At 39.9% G+C, this 23,392-nt stretch overlaps 2 protein-coding genes across 2 annotated transcripts in view; one reads left to right on the top strand and one right to left on the bottom strand.

Annotated features, from left to right (window-relative positions):
• Positions 1-7,686, top strand: part of RNF139 (ring finger protein 139) — an 8,690-nt gene extending 1,004 nt beyond the window's left edge. The window contains exons 2-3 of the mRNA XM_031056733.1: positions 2,984-3,098; positions 4,581-7,686. Of these exons, the coding sequence (XP_030912593.1) occupies positions 2,984-3,098; positions 4,581-6,391 (1,926 nt within the window). The 3' untranslated portion in view covers positions 6,392-7,686. The remainder of the gene's footprint in view (positions 1-2,983; positions 3,099-4,580) is intronic.
• TATDN1 (TatD DNase domain containing 1) overlaps positions 7,152-23,392 on the bottom strand; it is a 16,726-nt gene continuing 485 nt past the window's right edge. The window contains exons 2-12 of the mRNA XM_014306886.2: positions 22,216-22,381; positions 21,583-21,632; positions 18,664-18,727; positions 17,314-17,457; positions 17,172-17,214; positions 13,420-13,505; positions 13,274-13,314; positions 11,899-11,975; positions 11,152-11,222; positions 10,156-10,282; positions 7,152-7,409 (exon numbers count right to left, since the gene is read on the bottom strand). Of these exons, the coding sequence (XP_014162361.2) occupies positions 7,307-7,409; positions 10,156-10,282; positions 11,152-11,222; positions 11,899-11,975; positions 13,274-13,314; positions 13,420-13,505; positions 17,172-17,214; positions 17,314-17,457; positions 18,664-18,727; positions 21,583-21,632; positions 22,216-22,381 (972 nt within the window). The 3' untranslated portion in view covers positions 7,152-7,306. The remainder of the gene's footprint in view (positions 7,410-10,155; positions 10,283-11,151; positions 11,223-11,898; positions 11,976-13,273; positions 13,315-13,419; positions 13,506-17,171; positions 17,215-17,313; positions 17,458-18,663; positions 18,728-21,582; positions 21,633-22,215; positions 22,382-23,392) is intronic.

The following is a 23,392-nucleotide window of genomic DNA, read 5'->3' on the forward strand; positions in this document are numbered from 1 at the left end:
GCTCCTTCCGCCTCCTGCCCCCGTAGCGGTGCGAGCAGCCGGCGAGGGCTCGGGGCTGTGACCCCCCTTCCCGCTCTGGGGGCTTTCAAGGCGGAAGACATATGACTTAGTGGGTATAGGGTTTTCATGTGGTTTTTTAAAAACCTTTTGGATAGCGTGATGTCTTCCTGAAATACGCTGTTAAAGCCTTATTTTAGAAATAGCAGTTTAGAAGTGACGGGAATTTGGTTCCCAGTGGAAAGAGAAGGCTCTTGAAACTTGCCAATGGTTATTTTCAAGCTTTTCTTTTTTTCTTCCCATGATGGATGAAAGTCAGCGGTATAACTAGGCGATACTGTTTCCAATGTCGATAACTTGGGTTCTTATACAGCCTCGGCTCGGTCGGAGTCCCGTTCAGAGAACTGCTGTACAGGTGATACTGTGCTGCGGATCACGTTTTGGAGCTGGCGACCCTGAGGCAGGAAGGAGAACACAAATTAAGTTGTTGTTTCGGCTTTATTTGTTTTTGTTTTTCTTTTTTTTGCAGGCCCGAGAGAGTTGGATTTTATTTGACATTTATAATAGAAGAAAAACAGGAAGGAAATAGGCAGTACAGCTCTTGGGGCAGGAAGCAGAGAAGAGAGGGTTAAAGGAAATGTGCACAGTGAGAAGTGTGGTGTGACTGCATCACACAAGTCGAGGAGCAGAGGGGGGAAAAAGTAAACAATAACCTATTGCAAGACAGCGGGAGAGGAGAGCAAAGGGAGGAGGTAACAAAACGCAGCAGGTGTTTTATTTTGATTTTTTACATTTATTATATGTTTTATGTTTATTATTATTGCTTTGGTTAAGGGTGCCAGGGAAAGTCCGTGCTCACATGAGAACTGATGCTGAGGAGGCCCTAAGTTGCCTCCTTTGCCTGCCGTGCCATGAGTATGGTGTGTCTGGGATGGAGAGCAGGGGTTCTTCCCCCCTGCTTCCCATTTTCTTGACCTTTTGTTCAGCACTTATGGAATTGCTAAAAGTGATAATTCCTTTTTTAAAAAATTGCATTGCAGTGCCCCACTAACTTAATTTTAGGAGTCCTTCATCATATGATCCAGATGCTGTAAGAAGAGCATCAAAATTAATCCCACCCGGGTAAATGAGTGGTGGATATGCTGTTCATTGATGTCCCTTAAGTGTGTGGTACTGAGACTGAGGTTTGCATTTATATGAACACTTTTCTGGAAGGGGTTGGGCGAAGAAGTGGGTAATTTTTGCCTTCTGCAAAAAAGCTTTGGGAATGTTTTATGCCAAGAAACTTGTCTTGAACATTTAGGAAAGGGGTCTGTGGTTCTTGGCTTTCCAAAATTGAAGATTAAAATGTAGGCACCTAAAGATGATCTTAAACACCTTCCAATGGTTCAGAAACGTGCTTTTGCATGGTTTTTTCTCATCTGAATTTAAGGATTACAGGGTTGGGGTTTTGCTGCTGTTAGGAAAGTGATACAGTTATTTTGGACCATTCTGTATTTAAATAATGGGAAAAAGTCCTTTTACTTACCATTTGCAGACTTTGAAGTGCTGATCCAAACTTTCCCTGTAGCACAATAGCACAGGATAAACGGGCAATCTGTCCACCAGACACAAAGATTGAAGCTCTGGAGAAATTGATGATTTTTGGAGGTGATGTTAAACAGTTCTGAAGTATTCTGGGAGTACAGCTCTTCAGGAATGCTAATAGAGATCTGCGTGGGTGTTACAAAGTTTTACAGCAGGATTCCTTGGTCTGATTCTTCCATCACTCTTTACACAAGTAAATAGAGTTATACATGGCACAGAACCAACTTCCACAGCTGGAGCACGTTTCCTTTGGTGTTTTTGGTTAACCTTGCTTTGTTCCCAACACAATGTTTACCTTTTGTATCTTTGCACTGGGTTTAAGTATCTCAATTCCAGCAGAGCCACCACCCCCAGGAGTGTGTGACTGTCACCTCAGACAGCAGTCCCTCCTCAGTGAGGACATTGAGTTTTGAGAAGGGTTCTATAAATACTTGAGTCTGCAGAAAGATGTGGAAGTAAATAGAATGACTGGAGCTAGGGAAAAACAGTTTGGCAGTTCCACATGAACGAAGTGCTGATGTGTAAAAGTGATTGTCCCCTGCACATGACTGAAAGTCGAATCCTAAGTGGTGGGCTGCTATAAAGATACTGACAAATTTCAGGATTTAAAGGGGAAAAAAATGAGACAGAGGCATTCATTGTAACACAAAAAATTTTTAAAAGTAAGTGCATTGTGGTTTGGTTCAGGGCTGTGTTTGGAGGCCATATTGGGACAGTTGGCAATGGGGTGGCACAGGTAGAAATAGTAAAGATGAGTAGAGAGACAAACCTTATCAAAGGAGGAACTGCAGCATTTCCTAGCAGAGGGAAAATGGAAAAAGACTTATTGTTTTCAAGGGCACAGGGTAGGGCAAAGTCTTCTCATGTTGAGATGGACTAAGTGACATAAATGGAGATGAGGGAAAGGAGTGCTCACTGTCCCTTCTGAGATCTGTTACCTCTTAGGGTCTTTTGAGTCTCCTTCAGCGAGTCTTGACTTTTCTTTATATGTATTAACAGAGGCATGCTGTACTTTTTGTTAGTGCCTTTTCAGAGGAACCAGTAGGACAAGCTCTCTTGACTCACTGTTGTACTGTTTTTAGAGATGTGTCTTGCATGTGAAACGTCAGTGTTTGAGGATGACCTGCAGTATCTAAATACAGGCCTGTTACTGCCACTGCAAGGCACAAAAATAGGTTTTGTTAAGGCGTGTTTCAGAGCAGCCTGCTTACTGCAAAATGCATCTCCTTTGGCTCAAGTGATCAGAATTTACATAAATAATGACCTTGTACAGGCATGTGAGCCTTTTCTGTGACTCCTGAGAAAAGACAAAGGCTACAAACTCTTCAGCTGTATTGGCTTTCCTAAAGATATTTGTGGTGGTTAAAATGACAAGGCAACTGTCAAGCTTATTTTGTAGAAAGTGCCGCATGGAACCAATATTCAGCTTTTACTGGAAGAACTGAGCTACAATGCAAGGGGCTTTCTGAAGACTGATAGAGGCTTTTCCTCAGTCCACTTCACACAGTTACCAGGTTAATGATTGATTAAGGAGAATGTGTTTATATCAGCCAGTGCTACTGGCAAGGAATATTGTTCAGGCAAATTCATAACTTTATTTGTAGCCTGCCTTTTGCAGTTGATTCATGTTGGTCCTCTCCCTTCTTCTCAATCCTCCAGGATCTGAAGGTGGTTTGGGGTTTTTTTTTGTATATTTTTGTGTGTTTGGCTGTTGGGTTTTTTTTAAATCGAATGCTATTTCAAAGATTTTATTCTCATGATCAAGAGGCTATGGCTTATTTTTTTTTAAACACTTGTTTATGGTGGATTTAGAACAGCCTAAACTGTCAGAAAAGACCGATGCTGCCCTCCAGCAGAAAGAGGATTACTCTGATTTCATTGGTTTTAGTGCAGAGTAACTTAGAATCAAATATAAGTTGTAGAGATGGAAATCTCTCCAAACTGGTTTGGATGAGAAAGCAGTTGCATAGGGTAGAAGCTGATTGAGAGGTCTAAAACAAAGGCAGTGTGTTTCCTGAAAAAGAAATTGTTTAAGGAAATTTATCTAGTGCTAAGTGCCATTTAATTTAACACCTCTTATGGCAGAGCTCTTACCTATGTGGTGCACGGTGATGGAATTCATCAATTACACTACAGAAGTTTACTGCAGGGACATGTATCCCCAAACTCCCAGTGCTGCAGTTGCTGTGATAGGATTTCTTATAGGAAGGTGCAGACTTCCCAGGCATGGTCAAGATGTGGTTATGGTCAGTATGAGGGAGAGGTTAGCAAACAGGAATTTCAAGGCCTAAATCTGACTTATAACAAGACAGACGAGTTTGCACTGTTGGCATTGGCAAAGAGGCAGTTGGTGCAGTTTTGGATTCTGTGCACAAAAGCTGTATACTGTGGAAGGTCATGTGACCCTTGTCACCACTCTCACCAGAAGTAAAAGCAAACTGAAGGCAAATAGAAGTGCCTTACCCACAGCAAAGTACAGCAATTTTTCATTATTTTCCCATTAAAGAGTTTAACTGAAGTGTTTTGGTTACTTATCTTTAGTACTCCAGCTTGGACAGCTGTTGAGTGTCTTGTTCAAGTGAATTAGGGGACCTACTAAATCTTACTGATTTATTCTTTATTTGCTTTGCTTATAAAGGTGATGCTTTATCTGTTGAGGTTTTTTTGTTTATTTTTAGAACTTGTATACCCTTGGATTTCAGGACTAAGGCTGAAAGGCAGGGAGTTGTCACTATTCTAGTTAAAACTGCAACAAACTTCATAGTAATTGTGAAGGGCTTGCAGTGTTTTGCATCACAGCTGTAGTGCACAGATGTTAAATGCAGAGATTAACTCATTCTCTTGCCTGTTCTCTGAAAAGGGCACCACTGGTAATGCAAAGTTACAAGTGACTTATGGGGAAGTGATACATAACATAAATGTAGCTCTAGAGCTAATAGGTTAAAATCGGTTGTTGAACTTCTACTGAGAACTAAATGATTTCAATCTGGTTTTAGGTGTCTTTGTATCCAGCGTTGTTCTGGTCTTACAACAGCGAGCACTTTTCAAGTTCTACATGATCGCCTCAGCATTTCTGCTAGCTGCAACTTCAGTGTTGGTGAATTACTATGCTGCTTTGCACATAAACTTCTACAGTGCCTACAACACAGCTGCGTTTGGAATTCAGATTTTCCCACATAAAGGACCTTCACTATGGATGGCACTTTCCATCCTTCAGCTTACCTTTGGAATTGGATATGTTACCTTGTTAAACATGCAGTCCATATACTCTCAACTCATCATCCTGGATATACTGATTCCTGTAATTGGCTTGGTTGTTGAATTACCTTTAAATGTCCGGCAAGTACTTGTTTTTATTTCAGGCCTAGTTCTGACACTAAATACCACAGCCATTTTAGCTACAAAAATTAAGTGGTTTTATTATTCGGTACGATACGTTTATCTGCTGGTGAGGCACATGTATCGTATTTATGGATTACAGCTCTTGATGGAAGACACATGGAAAAGGATCCGGTTTCCAGCTGTACTCCGTGTCTTTTGGCTAACAAGACTTACAGCACAAGCTGTGGTATTAACTTATGTAGTAAAGATGGCTGAAAACAACACAGAAGAAAAATTCTTCTTGATATCTTGGGATAATTGTTGGGAACTGATCTGCAGCCTGATCATAAGTGGGTGTGACTCTACTTTAACTGTATTGGGCATGAGTGCCGTCATTTCCTCAATAGCGCATTATTTGGGACTTGGTATCCTGGCCTTCATTGGGTCAACTGATGAGGATGACAAAAGGCTTGGGTTTGTAGCACCCGTCTTGTTTTTCATTTTGGCTCTGCAGACTGGTTTAAGTGGACTGAAACCAGAGGAACGATTAGTTCGCCTGAGTCGAAACATGTGCCTTTTGTTGACCGCAGTCCTGCATTTTATCCATGGAATGACAGACCCCGTGCTGATGTCTCTCAGTGCCTCCCACGTGTCATCGTTCCGCAGACACTTTCCTGTACTGTTTGTCTCCGCTTGCCTTTTCATTCTTCCAGTTCTGCTCAGTTACATCCTCTGGCACCACTATGCACTAAATACTTGGCTTTTTGCAGTCACAGCGTTCTGTGTAGAGCTTTGCCTAAAAGTAATAGTTTCTATCACTGTTTATATATTGTTTATGATTGATGGCTACTATAATGTGCTATGGGAAAAACTTGATGATTATGTCTATTATGTTCGCTCAACTGGCAATATTATTGAGTTTATATTTGGAGTAATCATGTTTGGAAATGGAGCTTACACAATGGTTTTTGAATCGGGAAGCAAGATTCGTGCTTGCATGATGTGTCTGCACGCGTACTTCAACATCTACCTGCAAGCCAAGAATGGCTGGAAGACTTTTATAAACCGCCGCACTGCTGTGAAGAAAATCAACTCGCTTCCAGAGGTGAAAGGAGCTCGGTTACAGGAAATTGATGATGTCTGTGCAATCTGCTACCACGAGTTCACCACCTCTGCACGCATTACTCCGTGCAACCATTATTTCCATGCACTTTGTCTTCGGAAGTGGCTGTACATTCAGGACACGTGCCCGATGTGCCATCAGAAAGTGTATATTGAGGACAAAGAAAATGCCAGTATCTCTAACAACAACGGGTTTGTAGCACCAAATGAAAATCCTGTACGGGTTGCAGAAGAAGCTGCTGATGCTGAAAATGAATTAAATGAAGATAATGACAGTTCTGATAGTGATGAGGAAGATGGCGACTGCGTGGCACAGCACTTGAATGAGACTCTTAATGTTGACTCTAACTCTCTTGGTGATTAGGATGTTCTTTACTAAGCCGTGAGGTATTTGTTCAAGATTGACTCCAACAGAATAAAAGTATCATTTTGTAGTTATTGTACTTAAGCACAACAGCAGTATCTCAATGTTGAGTCTGTGAATGGTGGTTGTTTACTGTGGTGTGTGCTACTGTAAATATACCTCTAATTTTTGCTGGTCTCTTTCATGACCACCTTAAAATTATGTACGTTATTGTACATGGAATAAAATGTTTTCACGTTTTTAAGATGGTTGGAAAAAACACTCTTTAATTGATGTAGTGATAATGCTGTGCCAAAGACTGTATACCAGTAATCCCCAATCAATGTCTTCTGGATGCAAATGAAAAATACTGGTGAAAATAGACTGTTCAGCTGGTCAACTCAGAAAATGAAAGCCTGAGCCAAAGCAGCTTTACTTAAAAATTCAGTATTAGCAGAGCTTTATTGCAAAAAAACTAGTGAGTCGTGTTTTTAAAAAAAAAATTAGGTTGGTAGACTTAATGCTATAGCATTTGCGTATGTGGAACAAAAGGCGACACTGCTCAGCTTTCTGGTGCAGCAGCAAAGCGCATGCCATGGACGTGTCCGACCCTCCTGAACTGCCAGCAGAGGCTTGAAGTGCTTCACATGTGAATGCAGCAGCCTGGTGCTCATCCTGTGCCTCCACTGCTAACTGGAGTTACAGGCATGACCTGGCCTTGAAGTCAATCCTGAATCTTGACGAAAGGGGAGCAGGGCTGAGAAACTGCACAAATGCAGACCACCTTTTCAAAAGCAGCTTTAATCTTGTACCATAAAAAACCCCAAACCCACTACACATTGGCTTCCATTGATTAGAACTAGCAGGGATGATGATTTTTAAATTTTTGCAATATCTTTACTGAAGTTATGCTGAATAAACGTAAGAAAAACAACTTTACATATTTGGAAAGAAGACTTTAATGGTGTTGTTATATAGAGTATTGGCCAACTCAAGTGGGTCATCTTCTCTTACTGCCGCCATTATTTCCAGTATTTGACTAAAAAAGAAAGATTTATATTAGAAGACTGAAACCCAGTACTTCAGAATGTACTTCAGATTGCTGCATGTGTATGTACAACTCACTGAGATTAAGCTGGAATAAAAACCTACACTAAGAGCAATAGGGCAGGGTGCTCAGATATGCAAATAGCTTCACTTTTAAGTTACTAACTTCCATTTTCTTTACACTGAACACTGATTTGCTTACTGGTACAGACTCATCTTTGGTCTTTTGACTCTTGTTTGGAGGTAATTAAACAGCTTTCTGTTTTGAAGGAAGTGTCATTTTGTGGGTGTCTTTATCAATGATCTTCATTTTTCAAACAAAAATTCATTAGCCTGTCAAGGCTAAAGCTGCACTATGAATAGACTGGTCTATGGGAAATCTTAAATTCCAGACACAGCTTTATCAGAGCACTGTGCTGCCAAAGTAACTTACTCCTACTTCCCCATTCTTTAGCTTAATTGTGATTAATGTGGCCAGGTATTTGCAGTAAATATTAAATGAGCAATTTCAAAAGGCTCAGGGCCTTGATACAAGCCAGGAAGAGGAGGCAAAAGAAATGGGATGAACATGATTAAAACCACGCCACAACCTTTTCTCTGTAATTGCTTTCTTGATTTTTTATCAGTCATTCTTAAAAAAAAAAGTAATATTCTTTTCTCTTCCAGAGATGTCATACTTTGATTTTTCCAGTAGCAGCAAAAAACTTCAAACTTCACTTTGAACAGTTAGAAGCTTAAGCTTGGTAGTAAGGTTTGGTGGGCTTTGGATTTTGCCTCTAAGCTGAGGCAATAGCTAAATGTTTTTGAAAGACAGCATAGGAGAAGTTGCTCTTAATAATTACTTTATTGCAAATATTTTCCTAGATGCAGAATTAGCCAAACAGCTTCTTGATTTAAGAGGATATTCCAGATGAGAGGGAGTGAGATCAGGCCTACACAGAAATAAGTAACAAATACCAAAGAATTTCACCCAAGAAGATTTACTTATGTCTCCTCACTTGGATGTAGTAGAAGGCTGTAAGTTACTGTAACACTGTGTATGGGAAACTGCTGAAGGAGAAAAGAGAACTCTCTTGTGGATAAACTTTTAAAAAAATAGCTTCCAAGGGGAGTAGTTCTAAATATATATATATGAAGCAGAAACATCACTATCAAAACTGAAAGGTGTACAAAAAGCACTACCAAAACCAGACAAATGGTAATTTCCTCCTGCCAACTGAGCTGTATTAAACTGTATATATACCCGAAACATTGAAGACACTTTGTGGACTGAGTAACATTCCCTCACACCAGATTGTGCTACTTGAAAGTCACAAAATACCAATTATCAGTTACCATTCTTCATTTTTCTTAGGGTTTAAAAGGTTCTTGAAATTCAGCTGCTTATAATGAACATTATTGGGATAATAATTTCAAAGGTTGAGCCAAATAGTATTTTTTCATAAAAGAAGGCAAAAACCAAAGCACAGCATTTGTGTAATGATCTTGAGTGCATTTGTGCACTCTGCATCTATGCAGAACAGACTGTGCATTTTGAGTTTGGGGGCTTCTGAAACATTTCTGTGAACTACAACTAAGGCAGCAGACAAATATGTGGGGGGCGTTGTTGACATATGGGCTGGTTGAAATAGTAACAGTGGAGGCCCTTCACTTGTGATCAGAAGAGTTTTCTACTGATCTCTTCCCCAACTCCAAAATCATGGACTGATCCTAGGAAGTCTTAAAATACTGAAGCAACCCTTCTGTGCTAATGTGTCCTCTTCACTTTTAAAATGAAAAAAAAACATTCGACAAGTATTACAATTGACCTAATTGCATTGATTATATCTGAACACTAGGAGATGTCACCATGTAAGCTTAAACTGTGCTTTTACATCATCAGTGGTTTTCCAAGTTCCTTCACATCTCAAAAAGCATCAGAATTTCCTTCACTTCTCAAATTCTTGTTTAGACACCTTAACTGCATACCTGGATCATTAGTACTATCCTGAGCAGTATTTCAAAATCTAGACAGGGAATTCTGAAAATTGAGTATTTCATCTATTAATGGTATTTAATGCAGATAACTAAACATTTCACTAAAACAATTACACATTTTCCTGTTTTTCAAACTTCTCTGAGGAACTGTGTGAAAAGGAGGCAAAAAACAGTGTCTGTGCTTACCAATTCTGTTCATAAGCCCCTGGAGTTTTCTTTCACTACTCTGTATCTTGGCTACTGTAATTCATATCTAAATTGCACAGGATTCTTTGAAGCACAACAGCAGAAGGATGAAACATCCCTGACAAAATGCATGTTGTGGCAGTTCGTGTCACAGGCCTGTGACAGCAGCAGTGTCACAGGCACTGCTGGTGCCTCTGCACTGCCCCACCTGTGGGACTGTCTCCTGACCCCCAGGCCTGGATCAGTTTTTAAAATCACCTGAACAACAAGTGAGTGCAATGAATATTCAAGTCAGGTTACTTCAGAGGGTTTAACCTCTTCTACAGAGCATCAAGTGAAAAACTAAAAATGGTACTGGTTTCACTTTCAGGGAGCATTGTACATCCAGAACAGATGAAGCAGGAAAAATTAAGATTTCTGATTTTTTCCACAGCTTATAAAGCAAAACCTTGCACAAGTTTCAGTACATTTAGAATTAATTTCTATTTTCTACATTACTAGTGAACTGGGATTTTTCTATGTTTTTTCCCGTCAGAGTTGAAATATTTAAAGCAAGAGTGCAGTGGTACACTTACATTATATGGCAGGGTTCATTTCTGTCCTTCAAGCAGTGCCCTTTTTCCCATTTTTTTTTTGTAGGAAATGTAGTTTTAACGTATTTTGATCCAGCATGAGTATTTTTCACTCCACACCAAGGTGCATCTAGTTTAATTTGAATAAAAGAATTAGGAGTGCAATTGTTTCAGAATAGCATGAGATAGTTTGATCAACTACTTCTACAGACAAAAGGCCCTGCAATCTCCTTCCAGCAATTACCTCCTGCTCAGAAAGGAGATTTAAGAGATCTGGGCAATTTAACATCTTGGATTTTTATATCACTATCTTCAGGATTTTACACTTGAAAAGATCAGCAATAACAATACATAATGCTAATTTCTTCTGACATGATAAAGAGAGCCAGATACACTGCATGCATTCCACAGAAACTTCCTGTATAACAGGTCTGTACTTCACGTGCAAATACATTTAAGGATTTAGCAGTTTGCAATTTTCCTTTCTCAGGAGTCAGAAATTAAAATAAATACTGTATTTGTACCATGTTGATAACTGAACATCAAAAAAGAAAACATGACATCCCTAGTCGGTGCATTAAAATGACTGCTCAGTGGGCTAAGAGGGGAATTCAAGCATTCTTCCACCTATTCCATTTAAAGAGCAGTTCTTTCCAAATGCCATTACTGCTGCCAGTGGCTAACTCATAGCCATTGCCCTGTGCTTGGCACATCTCCAGCAAGCTACATTTTAAAAGATACTTAAGCAGGATTCTGGTACATTTAAAAATCCAAGTTGTCAATTTGTCCTTTTCATCTTCCCCTGCAATGTCAGGAACTGACACAGCAGCTTATTCCTTCCAGCAGAAGGCTGGAAAGGAGTAGTCCTGTAAACTGCTTTCTCAAGCAAAGAAAACAGCCAGTGTTTTGAATTCTTCAGTCTTGATTCTGCTTTATGATTGCTACACCAGTATATCTCATTGCCCATTGTCACAAACTGACCAAGATATAAAATCTTACCAGTCTCTATCATTAATCGTTCACTAGGAATTGATTTCAGTGTTTCCAAGTTGGCTTCTGTTTTCAGTGAACTAGAAAATTTAGAGTTTGGTTAAAAAAACCCATAAAAAGCATATTAAAGTAATTACTGTGCCTAATAAAGCATTTTGTAGCAAAGACAGCTTCCTAAATAATAATGTTCATTAATAAAATTTGCTTCCTTTTTTAATAATACTGCCTGTAAATTAAAACTGTGCAGAAAAAAGCAAATTTAGAGTTAGTGGAAAAGCCATCTCACCCCAGTAAGCTGCAGAACCCCTTTGGCTGCCCTTGCTTGCCTGGTGAGAGCCTCTGTACCTTACACAGTGGTGCTGGCTGGCATTTGGCCAGGTGACTGCTGAGAATCCAAACTGCATAACCAGGAAATGAGGCACTCAGGTCACATTTGCATTACTCCAGCATTTGACAGGCACCTTAAAGTCAGGCTGTTTTTTAAATGCTCCTCAGAAGGAATCTTTCCATGTTCAACAACCTTATTTAATTACAAGCAGGGATTGTCCTGAGGGTAGTACAGTGGACGTGGATTAGCTCACTGAGCTGCACAGCAAGAGCTTTGATGGCTAACAGACTAATGTGAGCAATTCTAAATCTGTCAGATGATTCAGGGTCTAGGGAGCTTTGAAAATTTGACCTCACTGTTTAAAAGAAAGCAATGAGTTCACTACAGCTGCCATTTTAAAGCAGTTGTATTTCTTGTAAAGAACTTACCAGCCATTTATTCCAATATAAAGATCCAAATCTATTAGAGCTGCTGCTTGTTCCTTTGTGCCATCAAAAGAATGCACCTAGAACATATAAATATAGATACAGAGACATATAAAAATACTAATATACTTCTATTAAAACTCCAGTCATTCAAAAGTATGTATTGTCTTTTATTAGCATCAAATACCTTCAACAGTATGCATTACACATCATTACAAACATCAAGATGGGACATGGCTCAGTTGATTCTAAATTTGACCAAAGTTCAGCCTGAAGTCACCTGAATGTTGCACTAGAAGTGGTTACTACACTTGAATAGTAATAAATATGCGTATAAAGGCCTATCCAGTGATACTCTTTTGGCCCTGAAATTCCCTGTAACTGGTAACTGGGAGATCATAGTCAGGAAGTAATCCTGTGCATGCTAAATTTTTAGATTCTTTCCTCTGTATTCCCTTCAGGGCACTGTCAGGGCCACCATAAGAGCAGCATTCTGTTCTCCACAGATGTCAGTTAGTCCACTGGAACTAGCAAGACAGTCCACTTGGTCATTCCAGAGAGGAAAGTGGAGGGTCACAAGTTACAAAGTGTAATGCAGCTGAGAACTGCATCTTCTCAGCCTGAGTGGAGCAAAGAGACTGCTCTGCCTCCCTGTGCTGTGACAGGGACAAGCAGTTGCAGAAGATGCCTGCTCATTTCTCCCCTCTTTCCTGGCTGTTCAGGAAAAAAGAAAAGGAGGAAGGAAGGAGAGCCTTCATTACACATGCAAAGCACTGAGTGTGGGGAAGGGTTTTGTGGGAACAAAGGACAAACCTGGGGACTGTAATATTCTTGTAGGAGGTGTGGTCTCATGTCAGAATCATGAGCATTTATTACTTTTGAAAAATTCAGTCATAATAGAAAAAGCATGGCTGGACTTCCCATTCCACCCAAAGCTTTTCCTATTAGACTTTTGAATTAAAAAACATGATCTGAATATCTAAAGACATAAAGTAATCAAAAGTTCTGGATCTAATTTGAAAACGATGTCCAACGTCAGAAGCAAATGACTGAGGTTATGGCTTCCACTGGGAACATGCATCTAAATGATTTGTGGTCTGAATGCATTGCAGTTACAGACACTGAGGAGTTGGGAAAAGGCCAATGTCAATTATGAGGTGCTCAGACTGTCCTGCTGGCAGGCCAAGAAAAACTGTTCACATCAGCAATGAAAATAAAAATGGCAAAAGACACTGGAAAATTTACTAATTAATAACAGCTTAAATGATGTAACAGGAAGCCTACAGAGATTCCATGACAAACAAGAAATTGCATATTAAGCAACAATATTCACACACATGCATGGAAAAATGAATGCTGCACTGAAGTCCATACTTACCACCCCTCCTACAACTCTATCTCTGTTTCTTCTCATTATATCTAGGAAATGAAATAAAAATATAGAACAGCTTTATAACAGATGAATATAGAAGATTTTTATATTCAGAATTTGCTCTAAATATGAAATTCTCAAACAAAACCCACCTAAAAATTCAGCATGTGAGTTTCTACAGTGCAGAAACATGGGCAGCTGCATCTGCTCTGACAAGTCAAATTGTTTTTCAAAATACCTGTAAAATGAAATTCACCTTTAAAGAGAAACTCAGTGGAAGAACAAATAAAGACAGTAAAAGATTTATTACTCAAGCTTCTGTCCTCCAGAGCTAAAGACAGAATTAATGGATTTGCCATGCAAAAGTTCTTACTTGTGCAAGGATTTAAAGGAACCTCTTTCCCATGTGTATTGCCACAGCTGTGATCTATGCTTGAAGACAGGTAAGTGGCCAAGAGCCTCAGTACTGCAGAATGTATGTATGTATATATGCTGAGCACATACTCTTGTGTAGTGTGGGTGCTAGAGTTAATTTTCATTTATTTATTTATTTTTTCATGAAGAGGAACTGACTGTTCTTTCCGCAAAGTTCTGAAATGTTAGGAATGGGAGAGTGAAGACGACAGAGACCACTATTTCAAGAAGCACTCATAAACACAACGAGAATGAGCAGGGGGGCACTGTGCAGGCTTCTACAGCCTCCAGTGGCCAAACTGCATCAGAGCTGCTGACCTGTGAGGAACAATCCATGGAGGTAAGTCCTCTCTTGGGGTGGAACAAATATCAGATTAGACATCATACTTCTGCCTATTGTCTTTAACTGTTTTCCCTCCCTTCCTCTGTGCTCCTGCATCCTTTTCTTTTCACTCCTTTTTATTCCTCTCCAACTTGGTACTCCTCAGAGCTGCTCTTGATGGGGCAGTAACAGGGAGGCCCCACCCTGTGAAGAGACACTGGAATGTGGGCAGAACGAAGGTAAGGAGGGAGCCAGGTTCCCCATTGCAATTGCCAAAGGAAACTACTCAGCACTGAACTAACCTGTGCTTGTCATTAGCAGGAGCTCTGCAATTACCTTCCCACATCTCTGCTGCCCTGATCCACCCAGGCAGGGAAACCACCCATGCTCAGGGAACACAGCACAGGAACCTGAGCATGGCAGAAGGCCAGCAGTGCATGGGTGACTCAGTGTCCTCATGCCATTTGAAAGATGATGTTACTTGGGTGAAGCAGGAGAACAACACTGCCCATCCCAGCAGGCTGGGGCTCTGGGCACATACTGGATTTCTTGAGATGTTGCTGTTAAAACACAGTCCAGGGCACTGGGAAATTCCCACCACCAGTTATCACAGCCATTTCAAAGGGAAACGCCAGTGATCACACACAGCTGTGTATCAGTCACTTATCAATCAGGGGTAAGTAGCAGGAAACCATTAGTTTGGTTTATATTTTCCTAAAAAAAACAACCAAAAAAACCAATCCTAAACAAATATGCAACTGGCCATTTAATTTAATGTCATTGTCACTATTTTCTGTATATTACAAGTTGATATTTCTCAGATCAAAGTTACCTTCCCTGTTAATCAGTGCAAGTCTTTGAGATAAAACAGGTTAAACAAATCAGTTGTAACCTTGAAAACTGACATGAAAATTCATGAGAATGCATTACACCTACTTTGAATCTTCTTTATCTAGATATCGTGCTTAGTTTAGCTTGTTTGACTAAATAAAAATTAATTGCAATTCATGATTGCTCTTGTGGTTAAATAGCTACAATTGCTCGATTTTTGGTGTCAGTTTTCTTTTAACAGAATACTTGTTTCATATGGGAAAGAGGTTTTAGAGACAGAACTGCAAGCGAGCTCCCTAAGTAACCTACTGGCCAATTTCCATCTAATTTTGAGAAGGGTAGAGCCCTTGAAAGTACAAAGTTTACTGTCTCTGCAAATGGAAATGTAACTCAAGCTCCTTCCATTCCTAGCAACAACAAAGCCCAACTCATGTTATTCCTTGGCCTGTCAAAGAGAAAGGGGAGGTGGATGAGGCAGTTATTGAAGAGACAAAAATAATAATAATAAAAAAAATAAAACCCCAACCCCTGGAAAAGCATGAAGAAACCAGACATACAGTGACTGGAATGATAATAAAATAACTCAGTAGGAAACTAACCCTGCTGAGTTCCAGTGCTTAAGGAACAACCTGTTCCTTGGAGCAAGCTTAGTTTTGACCATCACATTCAAATGCTACAGGATCAAGACACTAAAGGAGCTAAAGCAAACTGGCCTTGCTGAGGTAGATCTCCAGACAAACACTTCTGAATTAATCTGAGTAATGGTGCATGTGATATTGTGATTATACAGACCCCTCCCAGTAGTGCAGCAGATGTGAAACTTCTATATCCTTACCCCAGGGCATTATAATACAGCTTTCACCATAATATGAAGGCAGTACCTTCATCTTACTACCATTCAAATCACCGCTTTCTGTTGGAAAAGTTCTGAGAATGGGGAAGATTTTTGAAATAAAAAGTTCTTAGGAACACTACAGCAAAGAAATTTCATCTTTATTAGATTCTTACTAACTTTTAAACTGAAAAAAAGCATAAAGAACAATGTACAAGTGAAAATTATCCAAAAGAAAACACAGCATTACTAACCAGAAAAATGTTGATTAAGTACTAAATGAAACAGAGGTCATGCTCTGATATTTGCTGGGAAACAAACCTACTGCTCTTCTGTGGGGGAAGTGTGCAGCTGTGTGCCAGCCCTCCCTGTGACTGCTGCACCTGAACTCCTGAGCAGCTGCAAACCAGTGAACTGCCCCCATGCATTTCACACTCTGCCTTCCTCTGTTTGGTTCACTGATCAGCCTGTCATCTCTTTCTTTACAACTCAATTTCAGTGCACCCAATTAGCTGCTCTTCAGCTGCAGTCCACTGGACAAGGAAATGAGAGATATATATATTTTCTCTCTCTAAAATTAAGGCAGTTAATGATCTTAAAATCTAATACTCCATCAGTATTTTAGTTTCCCACACAAAATACACAGATTATACTCTAAGGTGTGCTTTGCTGAACTTCACATACACTGAATTCTACCAGGACAAAAAGTCCTGTTCCCTTTGCTGAGTATTTCACTGTGGATCTGTAGCATTATGAAGAATCCTCCTACTGCTAATATGCAGCAATGAGAAAAAACACAACCAACCACTGCCCCTCAGTGACTAAGTTACTCAAAACAGTAACATGCAAATGTAATTCATTAATCACTCATCTTATGTGAATTTATCACTTGTATCTTTCAATCAGTTCCCTCTGCAGAGAGAATTCTCAAATGAAGAATGCAGGCTGATTGTAGGGGCTGAGGTAGTTTCCTTCCATTCAGCATCTATGCTGCACCTCCTTAGACAACCTTTACCATCAGCTCCCCATTATCTGCTCCTTACTAACACCTTCCTTACTAAAAGCTCTTTTTTGCTCACTACTTTTACCACTGCTTTTGATAGTTCTGCTCCCTTCCTCATGCCTTTCACTCAACAATGCTATTCTTTCACACACTATATTTATGGTTTGTTTTGGGGATTTTTTTCACATAATTCCCTTAGCGCTCTTAACTATTAGCAAGAATTAACATCTCTCACACCCAGAAATCCACAATTTCTGGTCACTTTTACAGAAAAAGACATGTTGACATAAGTCAATACCAGAGAGGTAGCAAAATATAGCACATTGCACTACTTGAATGAAGGCATATTTCTTTAAATTCCCATTTCTGCCAAAAAAACTCTGGGCCCAACCCGGCAAATTTTAAGGCTAGATGTGACAGTATATTATGTGGCAGAGCACATCATAGAAAACACTGCTGTAAATTGCTACAAGTCAATTCACAGTCATCAAAAGTTTCTTACTTGAGTTGGATGTCCTTTGGGCAAAATTCTAATCTATCGAAATCTACAAACAGAAAGAACAAAACCCCCATTTAGTATTTTAGGATTTCTTATAGTATATGTCTATAAAAAATAAATCTTGAAGTAGTAAGAGAACACTTACCTAAGCCACATTCTCCAACTGCTACTACCTTTGTCTTATTTTTTTCAATCAGATTTTTTAATTCAGATAAATACTGTTCAGGGTTACTCTGCTCAAATTCTCCACAGCGTGTAGGATGACAGCCAACTGTACTGAAAAACATGTCTAAAGCAAGAGAGTATTAGGAGGTTTTAAGAAATAAAAAAAACAAAAAAGAAAATTTATTTACGGTATAGACAACATCTGCCTCTGAAGGTTTTTTTCATTGGTCACAATTTTAAAAGAAAACTCCCTTTGATTATATTTATCTTAGTGATAATTTCATTGGACAGACATTTTCTGCCTTAAAAATGTCAGACAGTATCTCCAGTGGGGGCATGTGCACATGTCTTCTTTTAGTACACATTATTTACTATACTCCAAAACTGCAGCTTAGAGCTGAACTGTTCTGGTGGAGCAGCCCCCAATAAATCATACAATTGTTGAGACCTCTTGAGATAATTTAGAAATACATCTTGTTCAAAGTGCATCAGGTTTTCCAGCTGTAAGAACTGCAGAGAGCATTTCCCTCATGTCCCCTGCACAAGCTGCTAGAGAATTTCAGAGCTCACATCTCCTGATTAACCCAAGTATCTGATCTAGATTACCATGCCAATACAACATTTCTGCTAAGTGTAAAAGCACTGGGGAAGGGAAAAAACAGGTAAGGCCTTGAGCAACTTGCCCTAATGTTCAAGCCAGTCCTGCCTTCCTGATGGGAAGTGGAAATGTGGACTGGCTTGGACCAAATTATCTCCTTGAGTTCATTCAAACCAATATCATTTTACGTTTCTGTTAGGAAACAGTACTTTATAGTGTGTTTTAGTTCAAATACATATTTAAATAATTAGTGGAATGAGAACTGCCTAAAGAAAAAAGAAGAGCCATTCTCCTTCCACAGAAAGAAAGGAAAAGCCAGAGGAATGGTCAAAAGAAAGATACCTCTCTTAATCAAGCTGGTCATAACAGACTGGTGAGTTAAAAACAAACAAAAAAGGCCAACAAACCCCATATATTTCACAACATGTAAGCACTTTATCTTGTTTCTAGAACAGAAACTTGTATGAATATTTTTATTCCAGAAATTTTCTATAATTTCTATTTTTATTTAGAAATAAAACATGCAGGAAAAGAGGGATTCCTTCCAGCATCAGGGATCTAAAGAGCAACACACAAACTCATAAACAATGCATTCATCCCACTCCAAAATGTAATTTCTCATTTTAATCTGAGAGTCTGTAAACACCTCTGAGGCAGGTCCTCTTGAACCCAATTCTGAGAGCAGAGAAGGTTATATTTTTGACTGACAATGTAAATTTAAAGTGAAAATACCATTTGTCTGTGCCAGCTGCAATGCATCTTTACTATCTTCTAGACTCCCACCTGTAATCAAAAACTTGAAACAAGAAAAGTACTGTCAATGTGGATGTTCTTTGAACATCAAACAGAATGTTTAAGAAAACACTCAGATACAAGGAAGGATCTCAACAGAGAACATCAGAATACAATTACTAATATACATAAAACAAGATTTCATAAATCAGCAATAAACCTCAATGGTCCTCAGGAGCTAGTAAATACAGTAGGCTGCAAAATATTTTTTTCCTCTTACTCAAGTATCTTGTATGTTAAGCATTTAAATCACTAAAGGAATAAAATACTTCAATTTTCAGCAATATTAGCTTCCTTACACAATGACTGAAGACTGTATTTATCAAGAATTGATACTTAGAAATATTCTCCCTGTCCTACAGCCGGGGAAACTATAGACTCCCAAAGACCCAAAACAAGACATAAGTAGTTAAACCAAAAAATGAGTCTGTATCAGAGCTGGGATTATAAATTTAAGAATTTCCATATCTGATCTTTTATTTTTACCTTAAAGTTATCACATGAGAATTGGTATCTACAGAGTACTTTTTGAACCACCACTTGCAGAATATTTCACCCTAGGTTCTAACAGCCATGTCTACAGAGGTTTTGGACAACTCTTCCCCCTGCAGGCTCTGTCAGCACCAGCTCAGACACTCCCACATTCCCAGGGCACTCGTGACAGACAGACACATCCCAACAACATCACTGAGAAATGTTAAACTGAAAATGGCTCAGTGCATACAAAACACAGAGCAAAATTTCACAAAAAAATACCATAAAGCAGCAGCTATACAGAAAATAAAAGTACTTTCCAATCAGCAGATTAAGGTTCTAGGCAAGCAGGAACAATCTGTGATTGAAAAGGCTTCTGACACTGCACAGGCCAGTAGCAAGACTGAGAACAGCTAAGGGCAGGAACTCCTGAATAACATTTCTCAATCCACTGCACACCTTGAGAAAGTTATACAGCTAATTATTTTTCATGATAAAATTTAAAAAACTGCCACTTATATTTAGAGGGTTGTATAAAAATTAAATAGCACTTAGACAGCACATATAAATGTGACCTCACTCCTGTATTTGCTGCAGCGAGGTAAGTTCTCCATCACTAGTTTTCTTCTTTTGTTTCCCAGTGCATTTCCCACTCTTTTTCAGATGAGAATTTTTCAACAAATTCCCAAGATGCCTGTTCCTCTGCTACAGGAGTGTTTACTTCTTTATTTCTAATCTGGTAGCCTTAGTAGTGCAGTAGAACAGTTTGTGACAGTATGCACTGTAGAATATTCTATGGTAATTCATATTTTTGTCAAAAATTTATTCAGTTTTGAGAGAAAGGGAGACAGGCTAAACTATGGGATGTGATGCACTGCTGGAAACACCAATTTCAATTTCAAATTCTCTCATAATGATGTTGTTTTAATATATGTAAGCCAGTATTTACCAGCTGTTGAAGACTGCATGCAAGATGTTTTCCATTACCATCTGTATGGCAGATTACCTTGTCAAGTGAGCAGTTTGCCTTATCTCTCTCTTTGAGTGACCACATTCACACCTTCCTCGGGAAGAGACCTCTGCTGATAACAGACTATTGAATATCAGTGCAAGCTGCCTCTTCCTCCACTGGATCTTCAGAGGAAAGAATACATCCTTCTCTACAGATCCTCCTTGCTCCAACAGAACCACACCTGATACTTCAGAGGACTGCAGCCACATTTTCAATCGGACTGCCACCAACACTCTGACCAACAGGGTGTCAGGTTGGGTTCTGACTCTGTCAGTGTTGTTCTAGTGGACTGCATTGTTTATTTTATTCTTTGTTTTCTTCCCTATTAAAGAACTGCTATTTCCTGCTCCCATATTTATTGCCTGAGAGCCCCTTAATTTGAAATTATAGCAATTTGGAGGGGTGGGGAGGGTTTACATTCTCCATTTTCAGGGGAGGCTCCTGCCTTCCTTAGCAGACTCCTGTCTTTCCAAACCAAGACACCAGCAAACGTTCAGATGTCTCAAGTGTGTTTGTGGGCACTCCCAGCTCTTCTGCAGTTACCAATTTCCTTTACATATAGAAATATCTGAAAACCTCAATCAGAAGAGTTTGATCTTCAGCAGTAATTGTTGATTAAGAATCATAGTTGGAAAAGACCTCCAAAATGACTGAGTTCTACCTCTGAGTGATCACTACCACCTTGTCAACTAAACCAGAGCACTGAGTGCCACATCCAGTCATTTCTTGAACACTTGCATGGTAAGACGATCAGCACCTCCCTGAGCAGCCTGTTCCAGTGCCTGACCACCCTTTCCAGGAAGAAATTCTTCCCTGATATCCAACCTGAACCTCCTCTGGCAGAGTCTGAGCTCATTTCCTCTTCTCCTGTCACTTCTTGCCTGGGAAAAGAGACTGACCCCCACCTGGCTACGGCCTCCTTTCGGGAGTTGTAAGTGATGAGGTCTCCTCTGAGCCTCTTTTCTCCAGGTTAAACAACTGCCAGCTCCCACAGCTGCTCCTCATAGCATTTACTCTCTAAGAGCCACACAGAATATAAGAAAAAAGGAATGGTTGCCTGTAATACAACATGGAAAATTATGTACCACTTCATGGCAGCAGGTCAGAGGAGAATATCTTTCTGTTGAAACTGTACAAAATAACTTCTACATCCACATCACCTAAAATATCACTGAACTCCAACAATCAGCTTCAATAATGATCTGTGCAAACAGAAAGACCATGCTCTGCACAGAACACTTTTGTGCTATTGAAGGAAGTTACTGCATTTTCCATTCGAGTCCCACAAACATTGTTTTAGTGGGAGAGCACTAAAAAATCAAGTATTAGAAAGCAGCTTAAAATTTTAATGCCATTTCATTATAAGAAATTACCTTTTTAATGCCAACTTTGACTGCTCTCTCTATTACATCCAGAAAGTCATCTGCAAAAGTTCATAAAAATGTCATAAATTGAACTTGAGGTTTTACAGCACAGTTTAACTACTTCTCAATTTTCATGCAGTCAAAATTCTTATAATTAAATCCTTAAAATATACTTAATTAATTTGAATAGACAATAACAAAGTGCAGTAACTGGAGATCCAATTTAAATCCAAGAAGTCAGCGGAAGTTTCTCCACATACTTTAGGAGGCTCTCTGCTTTTACATCTGTATCTAAAGGTCACAAATGCAAAAAGCCCCACATTATAATCAGTAACTGTGATTCAGCAATGCAATACTTTGACAGACCACTGTTCATAACTCTCATATCAGTTTATCAGTGCAATCCTAAGTAGATTAGCAATTGTTCATTTTGCTCCAGAAGCAGAGCTACCTGCACGTAAAAAAAATTAAGACAATGCATTTTGGTTAGGGTATCCAACTTACTTAGTCAGGCTTTCTTTTTTAAGCCCAAGTATATAAGGAGGAGAAGAAAGAAACCCTAACATCATGTTCTGACATGCAAGAGGCTTCTAATTCAGCAAAACGGATCCTGTCTTCCAGTAGATACAAAGAAATATTTACCTTGATGTTTCTGTGTCCCCCTGTAGATACCTCTGAACATAGGATCTGTCAGGTTAATACCAATATCTATGGAAAGCCAAAGATAGAAATTAGAAGTTATAGCTATTCTGTATTTTACTCTGAGTATTAATAAGGTAGGGAAGACAACAGAAACCCTATCTAAACCCTGAACCAGCACATCGGTAAGTCATAAAATGTTTAAGAATAAGCTTACTTGCATAACTTGAGAACTTACTTCTTACTAGAAGTGACAGAAAAATTAAACTTTTCCCTCTGTGTAAGTTTAGATTTAGTGTATTATGCACACTCTCATAACAACCAAAGTGAACACACATATGCTTTTTATTGCAAACAAATCTGCTTCTCACATGAAAACACAAATTTATGCAAACAAGCATTAAAGAAGTGAAAATGCAGCATCTCCCATACAGCCTTCACGGGTGGGAGCAGCAGCAGAGGAATGTCTCCTAAGGGCTGCCTGTTCTCCCTCCTAGTGCCATCCCAGCCGCCCGGCAGCACTGACAGGGCACTGACGGGACACCTGCAATGCAGGCACCGGCTGGAGCTGCCCAGCCCAGCCCAGCCCAGCCCAGCCCGGCCCGGCCCGGCCCGGCCCAGCAGCCTCGCAGCCGAGGCCCGAACACCGGCTCCAGAGCAGCCACCTCTGCAGCTGCCAGCGGGGATTCTAGCGCAAAGGGAAATTTTCGAAGGAAATATTAAGCTGCTCTGCAACACGTAGGACTTCCACATGAACCGACCTTTTTTTGAAGTTATTTACAGGATTTCCGTCGAATTTCCTAAAAATACTTACATTTTCACCCAAGCTAGTTGCATACAATCAGAAACAACCACGACTAATGCACCAAGGCCGGACAGGGAGCGAAGGGCGGCCGAGCCCCCGGAGCTGGGGGTGACGGAGGAGCAGCAGCCCCAGTGCCCGGACACAGCACAAACATTCCCAAACCCTTCCAGGGGCCCCAAGGCCGCCGAACCTCGGGACACCGGGAGGGACCGCAGGAGGCGACAAGCAGGGACTGGGGTAGGAAGTGACAAGCCCTGACAGAGGTGCTGGGACAAACCTAAGAGACTGTAATAAGCCTGAAGAACAGGGACAAACCCTGGATAAGGGGCTGGAGAGGAGGTGACAAGCACTGCAGGAAGGGCTGGGACAAGCCCT

The sequence above is a fragment of the Geospiza fortis genome, unplaced genomic scaffold (assembly GCF_000277835.1).
Source record: "Geospiza fortis unplaced genomic scaffold, GeoFor_1.0 scaffold111, whole genome shotgun sequence".
Classification (NCBI taxonomy): Eukaryota; Metazoa; Chordata; class Aves; order Passeriformes; family Thraupidae; genus Geospiza; species Geospiza fortis.